The sequence below is a fragment of the Pinus tabuliformis genome, chromosome 9, assembly GCF_031772625.1.
Source record: "Pinus tabuliformis cultivar Carrire ecotype Pingquan chromosome 9, CPIR1, whole genome shotgun sequence".
Lineage (NCBI taxonomy): Eukaryota > Viridiplantae > Streptophyta > Pinopsida > Pinales > Pinaceae > Pinus > Pinus tabuliformis.
Genome location: NC_142307.1, coordinates 1,381,281,496 through 1,381,308,053, shown reverse-complemented (window position 1 = coordinate 1,381,308,053; position 26,558 = coordinate 1,381,281,496). Strand labels below are relative to the sequence as shown.

The 26,558-nt window shown below is 38.3% G+C and overlaps 1 protein-coding gene across 1 annotated transcript; it reads right to left on the bottom strand.

The window, feature by feature from the left end:
* Nucleotides 1-444: 444 nt before the first annotated feature.
* Nucleotides 445-25,798, bottom strand: LOC149153632 (uncharacterized). The gene is made up of 4 exons (XM_089438200.1): nucleotides 25,574-25,798; nucleotides 24,939-25,144; nucleotides 2,623-2,940; nucleotides 445-1,355 (listed from the first exon to the last, which is right to left on the bottom strand). The coding sequence occupies exons 2-4, from the start codon at nucleotides 25,086-25,088 to the stop codon at nucleotides 708-710; spliced, it is 1,116 nt and encodes a 371-aa protein (XP_089294326.1). The 5' UTR covers nucleotides 25,089-25,144; nucleotides 25,574-25,798; the 3' UTR covers nucleotides 445-707.
* Between the last annotated feature and the right edge of the window lie 760 nt (nucleotides 25,799-26,558).

The following is a 26,558-nucleotide window of genomic DNA, read 5'->3' as shown; positions in this document are numbered from 1 at the left end:
AATAGTGAATCCACATGTCACAAACAATGCCAAATCATAAATATTGAGTGTCAGTGGGGCCACTTTGTTTTTGAAGTGGATTGACTAGGAGTTCCGTATGGGAAACCTAATTATAGGCCTTGAAACAGCCTAATAATCACAATACATGTTTTTGGAAACCTACATTACTGTACCAACTGCTACTTTCCTTCCTGACAAAGCTACCTTGTAGGGTTGTTTTCATGAAAAAATGGGCAATCAAAATGTTTCATTACTAATATATCCTTCATTAACAAGTTCCAAAAATTCATCTCTAAGAAATATGTCTGCATTCAAAGCATCACCAAAATGAACGGAGAAGCAACATTGTTGAAATTAGTCCACTATGCATCACTAAGCTGCCTTGTCTCGTCAAGCTATCTACTTGACAATTAGGTCAGGCATAAACATCGTATCTGCCTAGAATGAAAATATAAATGCTACATCAACCAGCAGCAATCTTTACAAGGTCTAGCAAATATTTAAACAGCAAATGCCTTGTGCAGAGGAGATTCCAAAACACCAAACTTACTCAAATTTTAAATAGAGATTCAGGGGGTCACCAATCTCATTTGTAATGAGAGTGGTTATCAGTATCATGATCTCATTAGAGAACTCGAAAACAATGGTGCAATTTAGAGCACCCCAAAACAATGGTGCAACCAAACAATTATTATTGTACAGTAATATTAATGAGCACTAATAGCCTCAGAAGAGGGATTAGTACTCTCAATAGTATCCCATATCTTAGCTCCACACTGGGAGTTCACCATGCTCTTCTCATCATTTGAGATATAAACAGTTGCAGGCACTGAAAATTTTATCTCTGCTTTGACATGCTCATAAGTGTGATCCACAACATTGGGTATAGCTGTTGCATGCTTAAGTCTTGCTTTTTCTGCTCTTGACCCTATCACTTGACCCAGAATGGAGGCTGCAATTGTGAAAGCCATAGCAGACTTTGGCATGTTTACAGACTTCCTCAGCATTGCAATAAAGGGAATTGCTGAATGAATAGCAACAAACCAGGCTGGTGAAAACTTCTCTGTGTGTTCCCTCCAAACACCTAATGGGACATTAACAGCCATTCCCAGCAACCCAATTGCAAGCATCTTTGCAGGTAATGGTTTTGGTCTCAAAGACTTTACTAAAGCCGTCCTTGCCAATGCAGCACGGGCTGCAACCACAGCAGGGGGGCATTTTATCTTCATTCCAGGTGGGAGCTCCAAAAGTTTTGCAACCAAAGGTAAAACCTTGCTCACAGCTTGATAAGATTTAGCAATCGGACATTTTCCTGTTTCCAGCCATTCAATGCCAGTTGCCTCATGAACTCCACCCTACAATATTGCAAAATAAATCTCAGCATATCAATGAAATAACAAGTTTTTATAGAAATAGCATGCCCTACAGCAAGTATAATTGATAAGTGTCAAGTGATTCATGGAAAAACAAAATTCATGGAGTTTGACCCAAAAAAGAAAACAGATAGAAGTTTGTAAAACAAGAAGTTTTTGTGAAGGTCTGGTATAATATAAAAAAACAGATATACATCAGCATAAATCAAATGCAGAATAAATAAGTACACGGACTTATAAAAAAAGGACAAGTAAAACAGCAAAAAGACGTAATCTTAAATATCAGAAATCTGTGTTTTGTAGGTTTGGCTGGGGGTAAGGTTGGAGCTTTAGTTACACAGCATGAAGCAGAGAGCTATAGGGTTACCTCTCCAAGAAAATTCAAACAGACAAAGCAACCATTCGCATCCATTATAAGAAAAGACAATACAATAGACATAAATAACAGAAATGTGATTGTTCAAGAAGACTTTTACCAAAATAAAATACAAACGAATGAACATCATAAATGCAACAGTCCAATATAGCATCCATGCATATATAAGTAAATCCCATTAACTGTGTAAACAATGCATGCAATTATATAGAGAAATGCACGCACATCTCTTTGTCAGCCCTCTTCAGAGAAAAAAGAACATTTTGGGGATGGATGGATTATGAGACAGTGTCGTACATGTATATTGAACACAGTAAGATTGGCAGCCATCTCTTTTATTTATGGAAAAGGAAATTTGTGCAACATTTAATGGGGATGCTTTCTCCTTTCATCTGATGAGATGCAGCTTTTAGATCAGAGTTGGCAGTCTAGATCACATCCAGAATTGGCATTGATAGAAAGGCCATAGACTATCATCATATTAGGGCCATGGAAGATATGCTATCAGTCCTCAGTACTTATGTAGGAAATGGTGGTCTGTATACTTCTTCATGTATCCATTATAGAAATATTCAATATTACTACAGCAATCGTTTTCAAAGTTCAACCCACAAATAAAATACACAAAGATACAATAATATGGAGCATGCCATCGAGTTTTCTAACACAGGAGAGCATCATAAAAATGTTATCAGTGTTCAAAATGCAGCTACATTGCAACAACAAACTAGAGATTAAACATAGCATCCACATTGGGCAAGGAAAATTGCAGAAATTTCAAATTAAAGAAGCATAAGTGAACATGCTTTCCACCTAAACTCTCAGATAAACAACCTGACCTACAGAAAACTAAATGCAGTATGCTGAAGTTACCTCTTTTAATGGGTCTGACTTCTTTTCATTTGTCTCTCTTCTCTTTCTGTTTTTCTTATTTTGTTTGTGTTCTGCCATGAAAAAATCAAAACTGAAAGGCCCACCAGGCCCAAATGCTGATAGACTGACAGTTGCTGCTGATGCTGCAAATGGATGAAACTTTGTGCTTGCAGTATTGTCTGCATCAGGCAATGTCTCAGAAATATGTTCCGATGACCTTCCAGAAAGTGGAACCACCCCATCACAGCCATGAAAAAGTCTGAAAGCGGTCTCAAAACTGGGTCCATCCTCGAAAATGGGACCCCGTACTCCTTTCACCTGCACATGCAATACCAAGATTTTCAGACCTCTTGGTTACTTTCTCTATATCAGACTTAGTCACACCCTAGCATAGTCCCAACTCCAAGTACATATAAAACAGTGACCTAACAATCTACAACTAAACAAGAATCTGTGAAATAAAATTAAGACAGCCAAATGATAACTAGCAATTTCCCCTAATGATGCAAAGGAACATTATTGCTCATGTATTTCCTACCAAACATAAAGATAATTATAGAAACACAATTGCAACTCCAGAGGAATATTTATGTTTTCTTTAATGAATCATTTTAAAAACTGCAGTATGATTGTATCGGTCATTTATTCATAATGAACATGTACAATTGTCAATTGGACCAAGACAAAACATGAAAACAGATGTTGAAACATGTTATTTGTTTGCATAAATTAAAGCTGTAATGATTACGTCCAAGTTATGTGCTACTTTTTGAGCTCTTATAGATTTATGGTATGTACACTTGTAAATTTATGGGCCTCATAATTATGTAAATTACATTAGTAAATATTTGACGCCTTATAAAATTATTTAAATCAGCCCACTTTACTCTGACATTTCTGACTTTAAAAGGGCAAATCCCAATTGAAAATTCAATTGTATTTGGAAAGATCACTAAGATAATCAAGTATATTCGGAGGTTTAGAAGATAGAATATCTTGAAACATGCATGCTCACGTACACTTAAAGGTGTTTCCAAATATAGAGACGTCTTGAAAATTGAATATCCCAAAAGCCATATGGATTTTGTGGTCCATGTGTAGATCGTTTTTAGGGACACGGAAAAGTAAATATCTGTTATATATTATAGCAATCTTGAACATAAGGATGAACAAGATGCCAATAATAGCCTTTATGGATGCCTTTTACTTCATAAAATTCTATGTTTTCTACCTTTGATTTGCCGCACCCTGCTACAGAAGGAAATCTGGAAAGTTGTTTACTCTTTTCATGACCACTGTTCTTTTTAAAATAAGCAACACACAAGACCTCAGTAATGCTACCTTTTTTAGATCTTCCATCTGAGGATCACAACACCTAATTATAACAGGTTTAAGCAAGATAATGCAATGCATGTTGTTTGAATTTAACTCACTTAAGTCCTTCCTGGTGCCAATGGCCTCACTATGATTGAGAATATCGGCATCTACAGATGGTGAGCAAATAGTTGAACCAGTGTTGATAAAATCGATGAAAAGTTTCTTGCGAGATAAAATCGTGATTTTCCACTTATGAAAAATTCGTGATTCTTTTGAAAAGTCACAAACCATCTTACGACCATAAAAATCACCAGGAAGGCACAACCGCGAGGTTTAAAAGAAAGATTTGGGTTTTTATTTGTCATTTTTCCTTTTTTTTGCTGTTGGAGAAGGAAGGAGAAGAGCTTGTGGTGATTTTCAAGGAGGGATTGAGGACCAAACAGCCATTATCATCACCAACAAAGATTTTTTTGTGGATCAAAAGTTTCAAGATCATTTGCCAAATCAGCCAGACAGACTTCTCTTCTTCCATTCACAGGTATGTTCTTAAATACCCCCATGTTAATGATTTTTTCCATACATTTAGGCATATGCTTGCTTGCCTCTTTGCCTACCAATGTTTTCCTTCTTCTTTTTTTGTCATTTGCTATGATTTTCATGCCCATGAACCAATGCAAGGGTTTTTTCCATATTTGGACAGCAAGCTTGATTTTTGTTTTTAACTTTTTTATGCACCCTCTTATTGCCATTTTCCATTGCAAATAATCTAATTTAAATTTCTAAAAAATTGATTTTTTAATAAGGAGGCTGTAATTTTTTGTACAGATGGGGTTTAATGTCATTTTTTTGTGTTTTTGGTGCCCTAGGATTGAATTTTGAAGTTGTCCATTAAACATTTCCATTGAAAATATGCCAAAGCCCTTGGACCCATTTTGGCAGTATGGGAAACCTGAACGAGGGACAAATCGGCAAATACAGAATTGCAAATTGTGTGGGCTGCATATGACAAGAGGGATTTGCCGATTGAAATACAATCTGGCTAAAATCCTTGGACATGATGTTGTGCTTTGTCCTAAATCTAGCCTGGAGGTTATGAGAGTTGCACATGATGCAATTTATGGAAAGGACAAAAAGAGAGAAGAGGTAGCTGCAAACAGGGCCGAACGTTCAAGTAGATCTTCAGGGCTATCTACCTCTGAGACTAAGCCTAAGGGTAGTGGGAGGGGCTCCACAGCTTCACCTACTGAGATGTCATCATTTTTTGTTTCACGAATCGGAGTTGGAGCACAGCCTTAAATCAAGTCGGCGATAAAAAAAGGAGAAGCAAGAAGTAGACAAGATTACGGGGAGGTGTCCTTTCTGAGTGACTTACCTCTCAACATCACCAAAAACAAACCATTTTTGCAGCCAATGTGTGATGTTATTGTTGTTATGGGCCCAGGGTACAAAAGTGCTACATATGAGCAGTTGTGGAGGCCAATCCTTCAAGCATAAAAGAAGGACATCAACTCTATAATGGCAGAGTTGAAAGAGTCACGAGAGGTCTCTAGATGCATACTAATGTCTAATGGCTAGACAAATAGGAAGGGTAGGACCCTTCTAAATTTCTTGGTACATTGTCCTAGAGGTACCATGTTTATCAAATCAATGGATGCATCAGCACATATAAAAGATGTAGCATTGATATGTGAGTTGTTAGATGGTTTCCTCCAAGAGATTGGTTTGCATATTGTGGTGCAAATCATAACAAATAATGCAACTAATTATGTGGTTGTTCATAGGATGCTAATGGACAGACACCACTCATTGTTTTGGACTCCGTGTGTTGCACGTTGTATTGATTTGATGCTTGAGGATATGGGGAAACTCTCCTTCATCATGGAGGTGATTGATATGGCTAGGAGCATCCCTAACTTCATATATAACCATGCTTTTGTTCTTAGACTCATGAAAAGGTACACCAGAAATAGGGAGTTGCGGCGTCCTGCAATCACACGTTTTGCCACCAACTTCATTACTCTTCAATCTTTACTTCAATGTCAGTTTGAGTTGAAGCAAATGTTTGTTTGCGATGAGTGGCATGATTGTAAATATAGCAGGAGATAAGATGGGAGAGCCATTGCTAAATTGGTGTACATTAACTCCTTTTGGCAGGGAGTAGAACCTATAGTAAGGTTCTAAGATTGGTAGATAGTGATAACCCTACAATGGCTTATTTGTATGAGACCATGGATAGGGCCAAAGAGACTATTCGAGCTTATTATCTGATTAATATTCAGTGACAAGGATGCTTCATCGACCCATTCGTGCAGGGGCACTTTTCCTCAACCTTGCATTTTCTTACAAATGCAACTTTGATTTTGATGGAAGAGGGATGGAAAGGCTCCATATTTGTCTTCATCGGATGGTACTGGACTATTTGGCTTTGAAGATGTTATTCCTGAACGGACCACCTTCATGCCACGTAAGTGACAACTCATGACTCATTATAATTTACTAATTTAGAATTCTAAATTTTTTAAATTTAATTATGTTTTATTTGAAAGCTTAATTTGTTGAAGGAAATGTAACTAGGTTTGGTCTTCATAAATGTACTTTTGATATTTGTATTTATTCAAGAAAAGAAATATTATTTTTATAATATATGTCAATGAGTTTCTTGCTCATTGAAATAGGTCTAGCACAAGTTAAAGTGCTATAGGTGAGTCAAATAGTCAAAAGAAAATGTTGAAGACCTTAAGGGCATGTTGCACCATGTATATGTTTGTATAGAAGTCAAAGAATAGTCCTCCAAGCAAAGTCAAGTCTCTTCCAAAGAAAAGGCACCATTAAAGAGTCTCCTCCAAGCATAGACACCACCAAAGAAGCCATATGAAGTAAGCATAACAAGTCGGACTGCAAACAGTCTTCAAGTCGGCCTTCTAGTCGGCCTAAAAGGAGGGACAGTCCTCTATATATAGAGGTTGTCCACTCCATTACAACATCAACCAAGTAGCTCTAAAATCTGCGAAGAAAAGAGGCAAGAGAAAGGGTAACAAAGGACGAAGAAGAGGTCTGCTTGTGCAGCGAAGGAAGGAGGAGAAAAACTCAAGTAAAGAAGATTGTTTCTATAGGGCTAGAAACAGTCACACGTGCGAAGAAAAGGTGGTTAAGTTTGCAGGTATGACAACAGGGACAAACAGTCCATGAACTAGTGTTGTTTGGGCTTGAAACTAGGCCTACAAGGCCTCCCAAGTAAAGCGAAGAAGCCTATCTCTCTAGCGAAGGAAAGGAACCCTAATTCTCTAGGGTACGTATCACACGTGGGAAAACTAGGGCAGTTGTACAGTCATACACCTAGACTTCAAGAAGAGTTTCATTGGATCAAGAGAAGGGTGTCTCCTTAAGTGAAGAACATCTCAAAGGAAGGAAGAAGAATATCTCATCAAGAAGCTAACATAGCCGAGGTCTATCTCTAGACAAAGCAGTGAAGAAAAAGGACGAAGTGTTGGGGAGCAAAGTGTTGGAAGGAGGAAGTCCATGTGTCGGGGAACATAGTGCAGAAAAGAGGAAAGACTTGACTTGTGCTTGGAGGACATTCTAGTCAGGGGTCTAGGGTTTGGCATTGGTCAATAAGAAGCTTCAATAAGAGAAACTTACTAAAGGGTTTTCCTCTCAAGAGAAGAGAGATTTTGGCCCTGGCAGAGAGCCAACATTTGTGTTCTTGTCTTTATGTTTTTGGTAGCAGTTTGATGAAACACACACACTAATAATGAGAAAAAGATCCAGCTAATATAATTGTAAAAGTGCTTCACAGATTGTTATCAAGTCAAAGAAGAATCACACTACATAGGATTTCCCTAGATTCTTCAACATAATTATGTTTTAACTTTTCTTTATTTTGTTGTAGATGCTTGGTGGCGAAACTATGGTGCAAGGGCACCAAATTTATAGAAATTCGCCATTGGAATCCTCAAACAGACTTGTAGTGCTTCGGGGTGTGAGCGCAATTGGAGTGTATTTGAGAAAATACACTCAAAGAAGCGCAACAGGTTATAACTTTGAACTTCAACTGAACAGTTACATTTCTAGTAATTTAGGACCCTCGAGAGTCAAGGCTCATTAACTTTTTTATGACACTCTTACAAGTTGGAGTTCCCATGCCTTAATGACTTGGTGTATGTCCATTACAATCTTCGACTATGGATGAAACAAATGGAGAGAACACCAGATGTGGGTGCCATTTCCATTGATAATATTGATGTATTGTCTAAGTGGAGGGTGGAGTCTGAGTTTCCCATCATGGAGGGGTCAGCTACATGGTTAGAGGAGGAACCAATAGTAGTACAACAGCAAGAGCAGTAAGAGGAGGAGGAGGAGCAGCAAGAGCATGTGGCAACATCAGCACCACCTTACACAGATATAGGAGAGCAAAGTTCTATACCCATCAATCATTGTCTGACATTTGATGCTGGGTCAATGCCTTCTATTGTTAAGGGCAGGCCTGGCAAATAGCCCATCATCTTTTCTCGTAAAAGTGGGAAAGGGCACCGATCTCAAAAAGATAGCTACTAGTTTTGTTTCTTTTTCCATTTTACATATAACTCATGATGATGAGATACATTTATATATGTGATGTTATTTTGTATTGGTTCTCCACATTTGAGTCCATGATTGGACAATTATCAGGAATCAACAAAATTTAGCATCACCTTTGATGTATGATTTTTATTTGACATCCACTACAATATATATAGCAGTTCTTTCTTCATATTGATGTGCCAATGTGTTTATTTGATGTTGTTGTTGCTTTATATGTTTTAAAATCTGGAAAAATAAAATAAATATATTTTGCAATTTTTATGTTTGCCATGATTTTCAGATTTTTTTTCCGATTTTTTTGCCAATTTTTCTATAACGATGTTTTCAAAACCCTCACCGATTTTTTGTCGATGCCAATTTTTTCAACACAGAGTAAAACCATGCAAATTCAATGTGTTCAATGAATCATTTGAAGCACTGGGGCAAATGTAAAGAAACCAACTTGAGATGGAGGCATGAACACACTCCAACCATCATCTACTATAGATGAGGAGTCTTATGCGCTGCATAATCGATCATAGCAGTGGTTGCATAATCGATCATAACAGTGGTTGCAATGACCTTGGCTAACTCGAGAGATGGGAAAATGATGGAAGATGTTCCACCAGTCCTCTCATGGAAATTCTTGCATTGTGCACCTAGTAAAAGGGGCATGGGGCAATAATGTTGGGAAGATAGACAATCTAAATGCTTCCAATGGTCATCCCAGGTGAATCAACAAGAAAGGAAGTGCCCTAATGTCCCTTCAAAACACAAGGTCCGTATTCAGAAAATGCCTTACAATGTAATAAGAAGCTTGAGACTAAACTCTAGAACATAATGCTAAAAGCAATATACAAGGCAAGGATCAATTTTAGGCCGTCTAGAATCTTCTTGAAAGTCAACACATGACTAGCTCCACATGTATGAGTAATGAGAGTTGACATGGCTTCCAGATGGCACTACAATGGACAAATCGATAGGTCAAATTCCAAAGAGCATAACTCTCTCATACAAACTTTGTTTTTGGTCCACCATAGCAATATTTAAGCTATCAACATGTGCTACTATTTGGAACCATCAGTTGGGCCAATGAAGCCTTCTAACACCAAAAAAGTGCATTTTGGGGGTCCCAAATGGGAGTTTTCCAATCTTAGCCTTGCTTAAGGAATTTCAAGATTAGTCTAATTCTTCACCCCAAAGAGTAAAAAAGGATGACAAATTATATAGCAATTAATTAAAGATCAACAACTTGGAATCAATGCCTAAACTAAGCTAAGTCAACATGGCCTAGCAAAAACTTGTCAATGCAAGTCACTAAATAAAAAAGAACACGAAAAAATGGCCCTTCAAGTCCAATAGGCTCTTACCAAATAATTATAGGGTTTGAGTTGTACTCTTACTTTTCAGCCTCACCAAGTCATTCGTCAAGCCAATATTGGCTACTGTGAGAAAAATACATCTTAGAACCTTTTTTAACCATTGCATCCATTGATGAAAAGCATATGCCATTGCACCTCTATTGTTTTGTTTCATCTTTCACACCTAAATAATTAAATATTGTTGTCAAACCACTAGTCGAGATAGTTATATCAATTGATAGTGTTATTTTGATATTGAATTATAGTATTAAGTATAGACATTAATCCTAGAATTGGGAATCCTTTTGCAACATTTTAAACAAAAGTTCACCTTGGAAACCTCCATGTAAAGTGTTGAACAAAGAAATCAGCAAGAATAAATCACAAGGGAATTACCATCACAAAAGAAAAATCTGACAAAGAATCTAAATGAAGCTTCTTTGAAAAAAAAAAATTTGTTGAAAACAAAAGTTAAAAATCTAGTGGCTAAGGTATGGGGATGTAAAAATAAGCCTTCACATGATAACTCTAGATCAAACAAACTAAAATAAAATCTCACGGATGACAGATAGGAATGGAAATTAGTTGGATGAAACATGTCTGATTAAAAAGTTGTTGCCTTCTTTAAATCACTGCATACAAATCTGGCAATAAATAGATCTGTCAGCCGAGACCTAACTCTAAGTAACAATTATGCATCTGATTTCAAAACATTTAAATGTGGATCTAAGGAGGCGCATCTCAACCAAGTTAGAAGGAACAATCTGCAACTTGAAAAGAATAAAACCCCAGGTCTTGTTGGTTCCCCTGCTGACTCTTTTCAACAATGTCACTTGTAGTAAAGGATGATTTGTTGGATGCAAAGAGGGTGAATTAACTTCCTCTGGGAGAATGCTAAATCCTCTGAATTATATGGTCATGGCCTTAATTCCTAAAATGGAAAATCTCTTCCATTTTGTTGACTTCAAGCCTGAACACTTGATATAAAATCCTAAAAAAGTGATGGCTAATAGGCTGAAACCCTTCCCTGATTACCTCATAAGAACAAGTTGGACTTTTTTGTAGGGAGGTAAGTCTGTGCAACCAGGTAGAATAGTTCAAGAGTTGATCCATTAATTCAACTAAAAAATGGGAAAGGAATACCCATGAAATTGGATTTGGAAAAGCCATACAACAATATAAATTGGCAGTTTCCAAAAAGAATTTTGGTAAGACTCACATTCACAAAGGATGGGATAAATGGGTTTGAATTGATGAATGCTTCTCCATTGCATCTTTCTCAGTTCTAGTGCATGGGTCTTCTGCAAACTTGTTTGGATCCTCTAGAGGTTTGAAGCAAGAATGCGGACTTCCCCCCTTACTTTTTATTACTATGTTTGAAGCATTAAGCACATAATATATTTGGAGCAAAGATAAAGAAAGAGTTGGAGGGTTGAAGATCACTTCACCCTTCCCACACAGTATTGTGGGAGAGCCACCCCCCCCCTCGCACTCGCTCCCGAAGCATGCTTCAAGCGGAAGCTCTCAGGGAGCACACTCCCAAATCATTCCCATTTGGGGGTGATTTTCAGGAGCACGCTCCCGTAAAAAAAAATTGCTCCCTGGTTTCTCCAAGAGTGATCGGGGAGCGTTGCTCCAGTAGAGATTTTAATGCTTGGGGAGTGCTACAGGAGCGATCTCTCCCTTCAAAAAAAAATTGCTCTCGCCCTTCGACGCATGCACGCAACCAAGAAAGGAATTTTTTTTTGGAGGGAAATGGGAGGGGCCAAAAAGAATAAAAGGCCTCCTCCCTCCCACTTAACATCATTTTTTGTGTGACAGAGATTGAGAGAGTTTGAGCCTTGAGGAGCGTGTGGGAGATTGTCGGGAGATTGTGGGAACTTGAAAGGGAGATTGAAGGCTTCCATTTGTGAGAGCTTGGGAGATTGAAGGTCGCCACCACCATTGGAGAGCCAAAGAGGTAGGGTCTAATCACATTCTTTTTTTTTCCATGTAACATTTGCATTTTTATATGTTGAATGAATCTAGAATCTAGATGTTCTCTTCTCCTACTCTTTCCCATTCGTCCCTCACTTTATTGTAGGCACAAATCTCAAGCTTCAACAAACATGATGGGTATATGACTTAGCCTTATCTTGTTGGTTCCATTTTTTGCTATGATGGTGGTGTTCGGAAATAGAAGAAGAAGAAGTGATGGAGATGATGAAGAAGTGGGTAGTGGTGGATTAGGATACCCTAGAGAAGAGGAGGAAGACGATAATGGGGGTGAAGATGATGATGGAAAGAAAACCAGGGTAGACCAAACGCCCTTGTGGAAATATGTTACAAGGCTTGGAGGAAGGAAAGGGGTTGGAACCACTAAATTTATATGCCCCCATTGTAAATCTACATACACAGGTTCATATACCCGTTCCAGAAAACATCTATGTGAGAAAAGGCCATGGGATGGAAATCAGCAAATAGGAACCAAAACTTGTGCAAATGTGCCAACACAACAGAGAGCCAAATATATAAGGGAAGAGGAGGAAGCACAATACAAATCAAAAAGATCAAAGGGTGAACATGACACCAATAGCACACATAGAGCAAGAACTCCATCGACATCCACCCATGGTAGTGGATTCACAACCACATGCATAGACATCCCTTTAAGGCATAGAACAATATCATAACTCCTTGATCAAGGTTGTAGGGATGACATGGATGCAAAAATTTTATGGTTTCTCTTTGCATGTGGCATACCATTCAATGTTCTTCGCTCACCTTATTGGCATGAAATGGTTGTCGCCATTAATGATGATGCCCCTAAAGGATACAAGATCCCTAGGTATGACGAAGCTAGAACCGTGGGACTTGACTGGGAAAATGCCAAAATCAAAAATGCTTTGGTTAAATTCACAAATGCTTGGAATGAATATGGGGTATCCATTGTATCTGATGGTTGGAAAAATGTAAAAGGAAAGCCATTGATAAGTGTTCTTGGTGTGTTTGCTACTAGTGCAGTCTTCCTTTCATCTCATGACTACTCAGATAAGTTCAAGACCAACATCAACATTGTAGAACCATTAATTCAAACAATTGAAAGTATTGGGCCATACAATGTCATCCAAGTCATTACTGATAATGCTTCTAATTGTAAGGCAACAGGAGCAATCATTGAGGATAGATACCCCAACATATTTTGGTCTAGGTGTTTGGTTCACACAATGAACCTTTTGATGCATGACATTATTAAGATAAAGGAACTTGAATACAAATGGATTGGTTCATTATACAAGAAAGGCAAGTACATGATAAGATTTATTACTAATCATAGCAATTCCTATAGCCTTTTCCGCAGTCACTCAAGGTTGAATCTATTGAAGATAGCAAAGACTAGATTTGCTAGCTATCATCTCACCTTCAAGCGCCTTTTAAAGGTAAGAGAGGCATTGGCTAGCATGGTATCAAGTGAATCATGGGAGGCATTAAAGGACAAGGTTGCAATCACATCTGATAGGGAAAATTTTCAAGCGATGGAGGGCATTATTCTTGATGGTCAGTTTTGGGCAAGTGTGAAGAATGTTTTGCAATTCACCAAGCCCATTTATAACATGATTCGTTTTGCACATATAGATCTGTCGATGATTGGGGAGGTGTACGAGCAAATGGATAGCATGCTAGGACAAATCAAAGATATTGTTCAACCAATAGATCACGTCTTATATGATCATATTCACAAACATGCAGTCAAAAAGGTGGGATAATCTTAACGTTCCACTCCATGCCTTGGCATATGTCCTTACGCCAAAATACTACTCTCCATCTTCATTGGCCAAACATGTGCTTGGGGGTGGGGTTAGGACTCAGGAGAAAACCCTATACAAATCCAAAGGTACAAAATGGGTACATCCTAGCATTAGACAAGTTGGTCCCTAGGAGGGAGGCATGTGCTAGATTATGCGGAGAATTAAGTAAATACTTCAGTCAAACTGGAACGTTTGGGTCTTTGCATGTAATCGATGATAGAGATAGATTGGATCCTATTGATTGGTGGAACATGTATGACTCCAGGGGGCCTTTGGCGAAATTGGCAGTTAAAGTGATTTCGCAGGTGGTTAATACTTCTTTTGAGGAGAAGTGTTGGAGCACCTATAGCTTCATCCACAATGTCAAAAGAAACTACCTCAATGAAAATTGGGCAGAAAACTTGGTTTATGTACACTACAAATTGAGGTTGTTGACACATTATTGTGAGCGGGCTCGATTTGATAGAGTATATATCACTTAGGGCAACAACCCAAACGAGGATAATTTGGAGGATGGAGCCTTACATTTAGAACAATTGGAACCAAAACTTTTGGACAAAAAGGATGATGCAGCAACAACAACAATGGCACCCCCATCATCTACTAGCAGGGCTCGAGTTGCACCAACTTTGCTGCCACCTCCATCTACAGCATCGCGTAGATGTCATGTGCCTTCTAGTTCTGGACATGGTTCACAACCATTGCAAAGTCAGACCGTGCGAGAGGAGACTCACACTGTTCATAGATCATGAGAAAAGAAATTAGAAGTTTCTCGTGGCCAGAAGAAATTCTAGTAGATATTTACTTTGTCTTTTCTAGTTTCTACTTTTTAGTACTTTTTATTAGTGTTGCGAACATCGCGATCGAGATTAAATTGGAGAGGGGAAAAAATCGCACAACAAAGAAGGAAGGAACAAAAAAAATAAAAATAAAAATAAATAAAAAAATCGTAAAAATCAAGTAAAAATTGGCAAAATATCCGCAACATTAAAAAAAAAAAAAAAAATCATTTTTTTCAATTTTTTTAAGTATCTAAAGCATCCACAATTTTTGACGATTTTTATGTTTTTTGGCGATTTTTAGGATTTTATCGCAGTTTTTACGATTTTTATCGTGATTTTTTCATTTTGGAAAAAGAAAAACTTGGCGATTTTTTCAAAATGAAAAAATTGTTGATTAAATCGCCATGCTGAAAAAATCGCAACCTTCACAACACTGCTTTTTATAACTATTGACTCTTTCATATTTATTATGGTATTTTTTATAAACGATATATGACAATTTAAGTTTGAAGTTTGAAGTTGGCAATTATAACTCATTGGTAATGAATTGCGAATATGATGCTTCGTGAAACGATTCATTTCATGTTTGATATTCTTTGTTATAGTTTGGTAAGGGTTACAAGTACAACTTTAGTGATGACAAATGTTATATTAATATATTGAATTTTGAAACTTTGAAACTTCAAGGTTGATGAGAATCGACATGTTGTAACTTGTGGACCTGTGGTTGATGAAAATTATAACTACTAAATGATTGATGTTATACGGTTTAATCTGTGTTCTTATGCTTTTTATAACTAATTCATCATTCTACATGCTTTTGTTGACATAACATGCATCAACATATATAATAAAAATGTATATTATATAAAAAAACGCTCCCAAAAATGCTCCTGACCCAGAACCTTCTGAAAAATGTCACTCCCACTCCCGCTTCCAAGCAGCCTTGCTCCCACCTATCTCTCATTTGCTATTAGAAGGCGAGATGATGTTCTTGGGAGAGGCAATTGTCAAGGAAAGAAAAAAGAATTAATAGAATTCTCAATATTCTTCTTTAGAGCAAGAAATCAAGAAGAAAACAAATCTCACGTTACAACCTAAGTTCCTCAAAGTATTGAATTTTCAAGTGTCTCTCCTTGATAAACAAGCCAGACTAGGCGATTGCATTGATCACACAAACAAGTTCAAGGCAAGAATTTATACTTGACAAAATAGGCTTTGTTACCGCTCAAATTAGAAGGGGATCCTTGAAGGGCTACTACTAGGCTAAGGGCAACAAATGGAGCAATAGCCCACTGTCACCTCGGCTAAGGCTCCCTGCTCTTTACAGACTTTCACCGATGGGAGGAGACCTGTTATGATGAGGATCAATAAATGGATAGACCAATGATAGGGTGAGGGGTGACCCTAGAAGCATATTCACAAGAGAGGCTCAAATATGTGGCTTGCTTGCTTTGGAGGCAAGGTTTAAAGCTCTCAAAGAAGGGCTTAAGGGGAATTTCAAGGTTTAGGTTTAGGGTATGTATCTTATAATGGAGGTTCCTAGGCCTTGAAATTCTTATGAAAGCTTGGAGTCCCAGTGATCCTTGAAAAATTACGTTCAATAGTGTATGGGATCACTCAGGACCAAGTGGACCCAGGGGTAGGTCAAGGGAGTTGGGTTTAACAACCAATGATATGCTTGACCTATTTCGGAGGGGGGAAAGGACCAAAGAAAGAATTTGTAATGCAAGACAATGTGAGGGTCCCAATGAGGCTTTTGGCTTAAGGAAACCAAGGGCAAGATTCAATCTCGAGGCTAGGGCTTGAGATATCTCAAAATCCCACCATTGGAATTTCTTCAAAATTGGAGGGCACCTATGAGACACACCAGCCCAATACAGGCCAAGAGATTGAACCTTTTTTATGGATGGTTTGCAAGATAAGTGATGCCCTAGGAGACCTAATGGGATAGGCCTAGAAAAGGAAAGGGAGTTGGATGAGAAAGGTTTAAGATGATCACCTTTGGGTGGACTAGTGCCTAATCCTTTGCGGAGAAATGGAGTCAATTAGAATTATGACTATGGACCTTTGAATTTTCTAGGTCAAGAAGGCCTCAAAGACAACTTCACTTGGCACCAGGGCAGCAGCAAAAGCAGCTTCAAAGACTTTACACTTCGTTTTGCAAGATAAATGGCTTATCAAGATGAATTTCAGTAATGAAACATCCCTAGGAACATTCATTCATTATACATGGCCCATACATGAAGCATTCACTATCCAAAAACAAAATTTCCACAACTTCACATAAGAGATGCAGCGAATAAGCCCTAGTATAGCGAAATCCCAGCAACCATGTATGTGACAAAATTAGAAAGAAAGAATAGCATTAACATGTACTTACATGTATAAGAAATTAAGAATATATCCAACCATCCAAAAACTTGTCATCAAGAGGCTCCAAGACATATGAAAATTATCCAAACATCAAAACTCATTCCATGCTCCAAAAATTCGTCCTCCAAGGGTAGCGAAAATCTCTAAAGAGATACAAGTTCCAAATCCAAGTGATGTACCTGAAATGAATCCTCATCACTTCTATTTATACACTTCTAATGAGTTCAATTTAGCTACTTGGGCTTACATTAGCCCCTAAAATAAAAATAATGTGCAAAATAACCAATTTTTGGTGACAATCCCACCAAACTAGCTCATAAACAAAAGATTAAGCCTCTCAAGAGGTCGAATGATCAACAATACATGTTGTTGGGCCTTCTAAGAAGCCTAATGAAATCCATAAGTGCCACAATGATGAATATGACTCCCAAAAGTAGTGGACAAGGGGTTGGCCCCTTGTTCTCCAAATAATAAACTTGTGGTGCTCCCAATGGATGTGAGGGCACACACGTAACCTCATTGGTTTCCAAGTAGGTTGAGATGCCTATAGACCATTTGTAAGGGCTCAGATGATGGTGTAAGTGATACCACATCAGCATAAAAGTCTTGGGTCATCTGCCAAGTGCATGGTACAACTGTGGGGTCGGTTGGGCATGGTGAACCAGGCGCATCTTCCTCATCCAATTGATGAATCTTGAGCAATCTCTAAACATCTTTGGGGATCCATGGAGTGTTGTCTACTGTTGTGGAAGCCCATGGCTCTTAACACACACCCTACATGTGCCAATGTAGCCCTTTGGAGGGTTGGGACCCCATATAGTGAAACCAAACTCGATATGGAGACCATCTACAATCCAGCATAAGATCCAATGTGTCCCCTAGCCTTCCAGTACAACAAGTCATTTAAGGAAATTGAGTTAAAAATCCTACAAACCATGGACAACAGGTGGGTACTTCATAATGGCATGTTCTTCTATAATGGGTTTTGTCATGTGTTAATGTTTCCAAGCTCCAAATGGGGTTAACCAAGTATCCTATTAGGTGGTTTCTACTTTTAAAAGGGATAGTATGTCCAAGCTACATTCATCAAAGAGTGGTAACATGTGATAAAGAGATGAATGGAGTAGGCAATGAAAGGGGCATCCTTGGGCCACATGTTGGGGTACAAGGTTAACTAATAAAGGGAAGCCCACACTTAGGTATATAATGTATAAGAGGCTGAGGGAGAATCGTGGTGCATGAGGTGGGCTGAGGAAGCAATCGTGGTGCATGAGGTGCCTCAGCCTTGATTTTTCCACCCTTCTTTATATGCCTTTTGACTTTTATGATTTTTCTTTAATTAACTGCTCGGGCTCAAGGAATAAGAGCATGATGTGTAAGGTATAGCAGTGGATACCCCCTTTAAGATAGGGCGGTTCATTGCCTACTAGGGTTGGGATAATCATGGATTCCTAAATGATAAAGGAGACTCGTCAAGGGCCTATAGGAACCAAGGTCATGGCCATGGTGATGAGGTAGAGCTCATGTATTGGATTTTGCCCACATGCTAAATGTGTTTGTCTCGGCAATCTTTTGCATTTTGTGGTACATCTTCCTGTTGAATGTGGCCAATTATGCTTTTACTTTTATTTTTAGCTGCATCATTCCAGGCCCAACCCAAGGTGTGGGCAAGGGAATGGGGAAGGCTAACCCTATGTGGACCCAGGTGGGAGAAATGATGAATGGGGTTATAATGAGTGGAAGGGGAGTGATATATGTGAATGAGGGGGCGGGACCATGCAACCAAAATCAGGGTTTCCCATGTAATACCATCCCTAAATCCCAAAGGTCAGTAAAATCGATCCCACGAGACTAGGGTCTAAGGTTAACATCCAAAAGAGGTCCAGGGGACAAGAGCACAGACCCAGCCCATTCTTTCTGCCGAATCCCTCCATTAATCCATGCCCAGAAGTATCCGTGACAAGCAAACTACAATACTCAATTACCAAATGACAAGGCATACCTTTACAATCAAAAGGCCCACCTTCAAACATACGATCATGACAGATGGGTGAAGGACCACATGGTTGGCTCAGGTGGCGGAGAAATGACACAACAACCTAGTTGGTGGCTGCAAGGGGCTACTGGTTGCCCGCTGAGGACCATCTTGGAGAAAAAATTCTCCTAGGGATATCACCCACAAAATGGTGGGTAACAGAATTCTAACCTCAGCAAGAAGGATTTTACTCATTCAACCAATTCTAACTGCCATCACAGTTCTCCAATGCTCTATATTCCAAAATGCTTCTTACTTAATATAGAGGATCTTCATTAGTATAGGGAGAAAGAGCCTCAAAAATTACATTAAAGAACCACAGAGAAAGCCTCACATCATAATGACCCAAGGAGTTGGGATCCAGGGTCAACTCTAAAAACAATGGATAAATGTAAGCGACTCATAGAGTATAACCCAAATGGATAGAGAGTTTCACGGAATTAGGCAACCTTCATGGGAAAGTTGTGACCAATAAAAATAACTTGCAACCACAGTTGCCATATATGAATTCAAATTAGCATTCGTATTTGATATGATTTGTAACAAAAACATGTCGAAAAAATGTTTTAAAAAAACAAAAGTATGTATGTCATTAATATGAAACCCGTGATATTTACAATTTATGGAGAGCCCTTCTCATTCTATGGCTCATCAGTTGGTTTGTGACTGCAGGAACCTCCATAAACTTTAGAGCCATCTAGTTAGATCTCATTATCCACCCATATGACATATCTGTGAATTGATCCCCTTTTTGAAGGAACTTCCTTCTACCCTGGGTCATTCCAAGCAAGAAGACAAAGTGAATTGTGAATGTTCTTGCACTCTTACAATCCAACTGGTTTCTCTTCACTGCATGAATAAGATTCTAGGTATTCCAGTTCCATTTACAGGTTGAGGAATTGTGCCACCAGTCTATTGGAACATAGCTACAATGCCTATCACACAAGCCTCAATTGTGCCAAAACATCTTACCCGTGCAAAAATTGCGTAAATGGAATTTAGATGAGGGATGCTTCCTTTGAATCTACAGCATAAATGTTCTTTATTGTTGTTATAAATCCCTTCATAACTAGGAGGCATCTTCTTTGTTTGTTCAATATCATACCATTTTGGATTCAAGGCATTTAATGTCGAAAGTGTTAGGATCAAGTATTCAAAATCGAGAGAAGTGGCGGTGTCTAAAGACAACGTCGTTTGGGATCCCAATGGCCACAAGGACAAATTTACCTAGAGCCTTTCCGCCTTTAAATAGGCTATATTCCACATACCATGGGTTCTCATAAACTTAAAGCTCAAAAAATTTTGATAACTTGACCAAGGCAAGTTTACCTGAACCACCCTAACACCCCCCCCCCCTTAAACTTGACTTAGGGAGATTAACCTGGTCCCAATCATTCATCAACCATCTCACCTATCATCTCACATTCCCTCACTCAAGCTAGTATACCATTACACATACCACCCTAGTACCTATCCAATCCAAGTGGTTCATTCCACAACTTGATGACTCCATACGCCACTACTCTACATGTATGTTTGATCAAAGTCTTAAGGCCTTGCAACAATTTGTGCTCCTGTGCAACATGTATGCCTGAACAACAACTCTTACAACTTTCTAGAGAAATACACTTGCCTTGGACCAAAACCCTTAAGGTGTTCACACACCACTGCAGCTCTCATCACACATTGGCTCCTTCACTATCCTCAAACCATTGACTCCATTTTCCATTTTCACGTCCACAAAACCACTCTTTCTCTACATTTAAATATTTATGTTAATCCATACTTTGACCTAGCCTTTCTCGCTATTTGAAACTGCTACACATTTACCTCCCCGATTGCTAACCACACAAGTACAACCATGGTCATTTTTTTGCCTCTACAAATCACAAGTCTTAGTCTGGTGGCGTAGAGGCTATTTACTCTGACTGGAATTCCATTGTAACTCGAGATCTCCTTCCTTGTACACAATCCAATTGTTCCACTAAATAAGAAAATTTTGTCCCAAGTATTGTTTCTCGTGCTTGCCTGGACTCGAACTCGTGACCCATCAAGCTTTGCGACGAATAACCTTGTCCTCCGTCATAAGTATTAGGATGCGCTCCTAATTCCTCTCTCATAGCTTTTGCAACCATAACCTGGAGTTCGTTCATAACTTGGATTGCATCAATATCGAGGACTAGGACTCTGACGACAACCACTTCCTAACACTGATATTGTTGTTCTTGCTCCTCATCCTCTTGATACTGTCATTGTAGGTAGGCGTGTACCAATGCCTCTGATACAAATGCTTGCGTCTAATTTCATCTATGGATCCCGCCAACGACGACATGGCTCTCTCCAAGATTGCCCAATTTGCAGAGTTACCGGTAATCAGTAAGGCGGCATTGGATTTGCTCTCTTCAAGAGCTTCGCCATTCCCTCCATCTCGAAGTTGCTCGCTGAAACTAAGCAGTTCTCACCAATAACTGTTGTCAAGCACTACGATGACACCAACATTTTGATACTAGAATTTCTACTCAATCATGTCAACAACCCACAAGGATCCCTCGTGTTGAAAAATGCAACAAGAAAGCCTCAATTTGATTTTGCCTTGGTGATATTAAGAAAAAATCGAATTTCCAAATCAGCAAACAACTTAGATGCAATTAACTTGTGTGACATGGCTTTTGTCACTCAATTAGCTCAGTAAATACGAGTTAGAGGAGTTAGAGTTCAGTTAAGCATGTGTGATTGCTAATTTGTAGCAATCAAGGTTAGTTATTTCAAGTTGTTTTCAGTTAAACTAGTTCTAACTATTGGAGGAACTAGTGGAATATTGGTTGTGCAGTCAAACTTCAATCTAACTCAATGATCATCTAGTTAACTGATCAATCAGCCCAAACTAGCTAGTGCATTCAGAGAATTTGAGTTCCCCAGCTGTGGTGGAGAGTCCAAGGCAGTGTAACATCAGTCGTAGACTAGTCTTGAGAGTGTAGGTGTTACATGCAGTCAGATGACCAACCTTGGGAATTGCACAAGCATTTTGGAGGAAATTCCTAAATAATAGGGGCCTAATTTCCTCAAAAATTGCGCAAGAAAATAAGGGCTCAAGCAAAAGGAAAAAATTGACTAAGTTTGGGTCAGAGCTTCTCAATGAACAGAGAGATAGGTTATTCACTTGCAGGTTGATCTCAAATTAAGCTAGAAATTGTAATACATATCTATTCATTAGATTAATGCAAGCAGGCAAAGAGGTTTTCAGCAGATTGCTTTCCCCTAGAAAAATATCGTGTGCATGTGTGTCATTTCTCATTGCATGTTTGTGATTGATGTTCTAAATTGTGAATTGAATTCCGCAAAGCAATAGAGTAGGATTGTGTCTTATGATTTAGATTAAAATTTCATGAGCAGTTGCAATTCTACACCATAATTTCTACACCTCGCACTCTGTTGCCTCAAATTCATTCACGGTTGTTACAACATCTCTAACAGCGACTATCTATACACCCTCTCAACCTTCATCTCGGAGCCCAAATGATTTGCTTCTTGTTGCTCTCACATGGATGCCTAGTCGTTCACATTGGCATAATCGCAAGGATGCTTGGGAGCGGGAGTAGAAGCAAGAGCGGGGAGCGACTTTTCAAAAGCTCTCGAGTCGGGAACTAATTGAGAACTTCAACGAATCTTTATATAATATATGTTTTTATATATTTTGATGCATACATGTCAACAACAACATGTAGAATGATGAATTAGATATAAAAAGCATAAAAACATGGATTAAAGCATATAACATCAATCATCTAGAAGTTATAATCTTCATCAACCACATGTCTACAAGTTACAAGTTCTCATTTATATAGCATGAAGAGTGCACATAACCAAAATAGCATCGAGTGCAATCCATCTCTGAACTGAAAATACATCAACAAATAGGCTCTAGATGGCCTCTAGCATCCAAAAAATTCATGCTACAACAAATACTTACATATAATCAAAATAATTGCCTATCTCGGGATCTTTGTCATTAATATCAACCTCTAAGCATTAACACAAGATAGGAAAAAACGTAGCATGTCAAGTCAAGATTTTGTTTGAGAGATGGCTACATTTTTAGTAGGGTCATGATAGAGGAGTTCAACAACTAATGTCACTAACATCAAGGTACATAGAGAGCTTGGTGCTTTTGATTAAATACGAGTTACATACCCTAGTACATGACAAAATCCAATGGAAACATTGCAATCCCCCCAATCTTGAAATCCTGAAAAACTAATAAGTTTGTTGGATTTTGAGTGAGATCTAAAATTCTACTTTCTCCATATAAAATCCAATGAGGTTGGAACCACTCTCAAACATCCTGAGTCATTTTATGGTAATGTTAAAAATTTAAGTAAAAGGAAAATAATGAAAGATAAAGGAGAATGTCAATTTTACTTTAAGAATTTAACATTACCATGAATTGCATATCAATACTAGGGCCATAGGCTTGAACATTAGGCTGCCCCACTCAAAAACTCTTGTTTCTTTGACAAAAAATTATGTTTGGAACATCTTTGTGAAAAAAAATTACGAAAAATCTAGGGAGCGAATTTTTTTTTGCGGGAGTGCGCACCCGAAATTCACTCCCGCACCACTCAAAGAATGCTTCAGGAGCAGATTCAGGGGGCACTCCCCAGCAGCCCTGCATAATCGTACATCATGACATCTCTCCTAGACTGTGTTGCATCCTGCAACGATCTGAACCTCCTTTCCTAAACCTCGGCTACAACCTCACCCCATGGATCTCATATTTACCAGATTCTAATACCATTTGTTAGGATCACGAAACCGAGAGAAGTGGTGGTGTCTAAAGACACTGTTGCTTAGGATCCTAATGACCACGAGGACAAATTTATCAGGAGTCTTTCCGCCTTTAAATAGGTAATATTCCACATGAACAACATGGTTAAATACTGGAATTTCTACTCAATCACATCAGCAACCCATAGGAATCCCTTGCACTCCGTCGCCTCAATTTCATTCATAGTTATTACAACATCTCCAACAGCAACTATATGTACACCCTTTCAACCTTCATCTTGGAGCCCAAAAGATTTGCCTCTTGCTACTCTCACATGGATGCTTGGCTGTTCACATTGGCATAATCGTACATCAAGACATATCTCTTGGATTTTGTTGCATCGTTCAGTTGTATGAACCTCTTTTCCTAGGCCTCAACTTCAACCTCACCCCATGGCTCTGATATTTACTAGGCTCTGACACTAGTTGTTAGGATCACAAAATCAAAACCGAGAGAAGAGGTGGTGTCTAAAAACACTATTGCCCAAGATCCCAATGGCCACTAGGACAAATTACCTAGAATCTTTGCAACTTTAAACAGGCTATATTCCACATGAATACCATGGGTTCTCGTAAATCTGGAGCTCTAAAATCACCGGTAACTTGACCAAGTCAAGTTTACCACCCCAACAGGAAGAGGTGTGTTTAGCTTGTTCCATTATCTGTTTAGCTTGTTCCATTATCAGTGTATAAATCGTTGTACAGGTTGTGATCTCTTTTATCTGTGATGGTTTTAATGTTCAATTTTCTTCAACAGAGTGATCAGATCACGATTCACATGTAATTGACTAAAAACTTAACACCTGCTGTAAATGGGTCAACACCAGAATAAGAAATTGGGAACATCCCTGTCATTGGGGACACCCAAATTCTGTTCAGAGAAGCAGAGTAGATCCCCTGAACAAGTTTGATTGTTTACAGACCTTGCAAGAGTCAATTGTGAGTTTCCCTTACACCGTTACAAACCGAATTGAGAAAATCCAGAACCGCAGAATCTATCCTATCTCTAATTTTGATGAACATTGTCAGGCGGACAAAAGAAGTCGCCGAAAGGTTTTGATTATCAAAGGGAAATCGATTGAAGACGGTGTACCAATGCCGGCTAGGACTGATAGATTGAAGCCCAAGTTCCCCGTAGATGGTTACAGTACTCCATGCATTCAAGTCTCTCTGATATGAGTGCCGGTGACATAAATCTAAAGAAATCAAAAGCATAAGGATTACAACTATTACAAATCCAACTCAATTCTGAAACATGAAGAGGATTCCTTACCGGTGTAGGGAACCTTATCGGAGAAGCGAAGCAAAAATTAGTCGGCTCGGTGATGTTTCTCAAGAAAGGGCACATCTGCACGCCCTGGTCAATTATCCTTTCTGACGGCGCGCCATCACCATTCCTGCCTCTTGAGAAGAAGAAGTCCATATTTACCAAAATTACAAAACCGAACCCTCCTCCCAAGACCTCGAACGCGAATTTGTCTGCCACAAACAAAAAACAATCTCGAAATTTCATATACCCAATAAAATAAAATGAACAAAAACGCCACATCTAACCCGCCTTAAAGAAGACATTTATGATATCATATATCCCTGTACATAACAGAATCGGGTATGATCAAAAACATAAAAGCCAAAGAGAATGAGATAATTTGGCCTCAACATATCACAGGATTCAATAATTTCAGGATTGTCTACCCCATAAAACCCTGAAACGTCCCGATTCTCTCCACTTCCGGCCAATTTTCCATCAGAGACATCACGGCCAACCTCCAGGAGGGGCAAACTACAGAATTCCACAACATCTGATAGGCTTGCAAGCAAAACTTGGTTTCCATCAACCAGGGAAACGATTTTCCGCGAAAAAGTACGAAAATGAACGGTGAAAACCTCAAATCAGACATCGCTCACCTCAAGACGAGGAGCTGGGAGAAGATAAAGCGGACAGAGAAGCCTTAATATCGCTTCCAACAGCCGAAAGTAGACGATTTGTGTGTGTTCTCCTCGTTACAGGCGTGTGTTCAACAGCAGTATCGACACACCTCAATGCGTGTATGATGATTGGCGGCCTTCTAATAGCATTAATTTGTGAAATATCCTATAACAAATTTGAAGGCTTCAACGGCCGTCACCAACCGTCAGAGAAACGCGAAATTTGAACGCTTCAACGCCCGTCACCAACTCCTATAAGCCGTCAGAGAAAAGCGATTTATATTTTATATTTTAAATTTTAGATGATCCTGTCGAGTAAAAGTGAAAATTAAATTAAAAAGTCCTTTTAAACCGTTAAAAATATTTAAATTTTAAATAACACGTCATAACAAAAGTGTTGACTAAATAAAATAAAAGTGAGCAATAACATCAGATTTCTGCAGCTTGGAGTGACGATCAAAAAATCACTTAAATTCAACGGTATATGTAGTTAATTTTGATTCGATGATTCACACTACAGAGCTCAGATTCAACTAGTTAATTTTGATTCAATGATTCACACTACAGAGAATTTAATCTAATAATGCGCAAGTATATGCTTGTTAAATTTTTTTTTTAAGTGGTATTAGTCATTTTAAATGAAAATAAAATAAAATTTGATGTTAAAAAATATTTATATGTGGAAAAAAATTAAAATTAGTTTTCAATTTAATAATATATATAATTATTTTTGTTTTAATAATACACATTTTAACTCGCAAAATATTTATACTTTGTAATTATAGGAGGTTGTTTATTTATTTTTAAATTAATATTTCGTAATTATATGTTGATTATTTATTTTTAAATAAATTTATTATAAATAAAAGTATTATTGAAATAAAAGAAATTACATATTTAGTTCAGGGTTATTTTAGTTTGTTGAGTCTTTGTTTTAAAGTATTTTTTTGTTGAGTTTTTGTTG

Excerpts from the sequence above, each read along its gene's own strand:
- LOC149153632 (XM_089438200.1), bottom strand. The coding sequence starts at position 25,088 with ATGGACTTCTTCTTCTCAAGAGGCAGGAATGGTGATGGCGCGCCGTCA. Across the intron at positions 2,941-24,938 it reads CGATAAGGTTCCCTACACCG|GTGAAAGGAGTACGGGGTCC; the intron begins GTAAGGAATCCT and ends TTGCATGTGCAG. Across the intron at positions 1,356-2,622 it reads AGTCAGACCCATTAAAAGAG|GGTGGAGTTCATGAGGCAAC; the intron begins GTAACTTCAGCA and ends GCAATATTGTAG.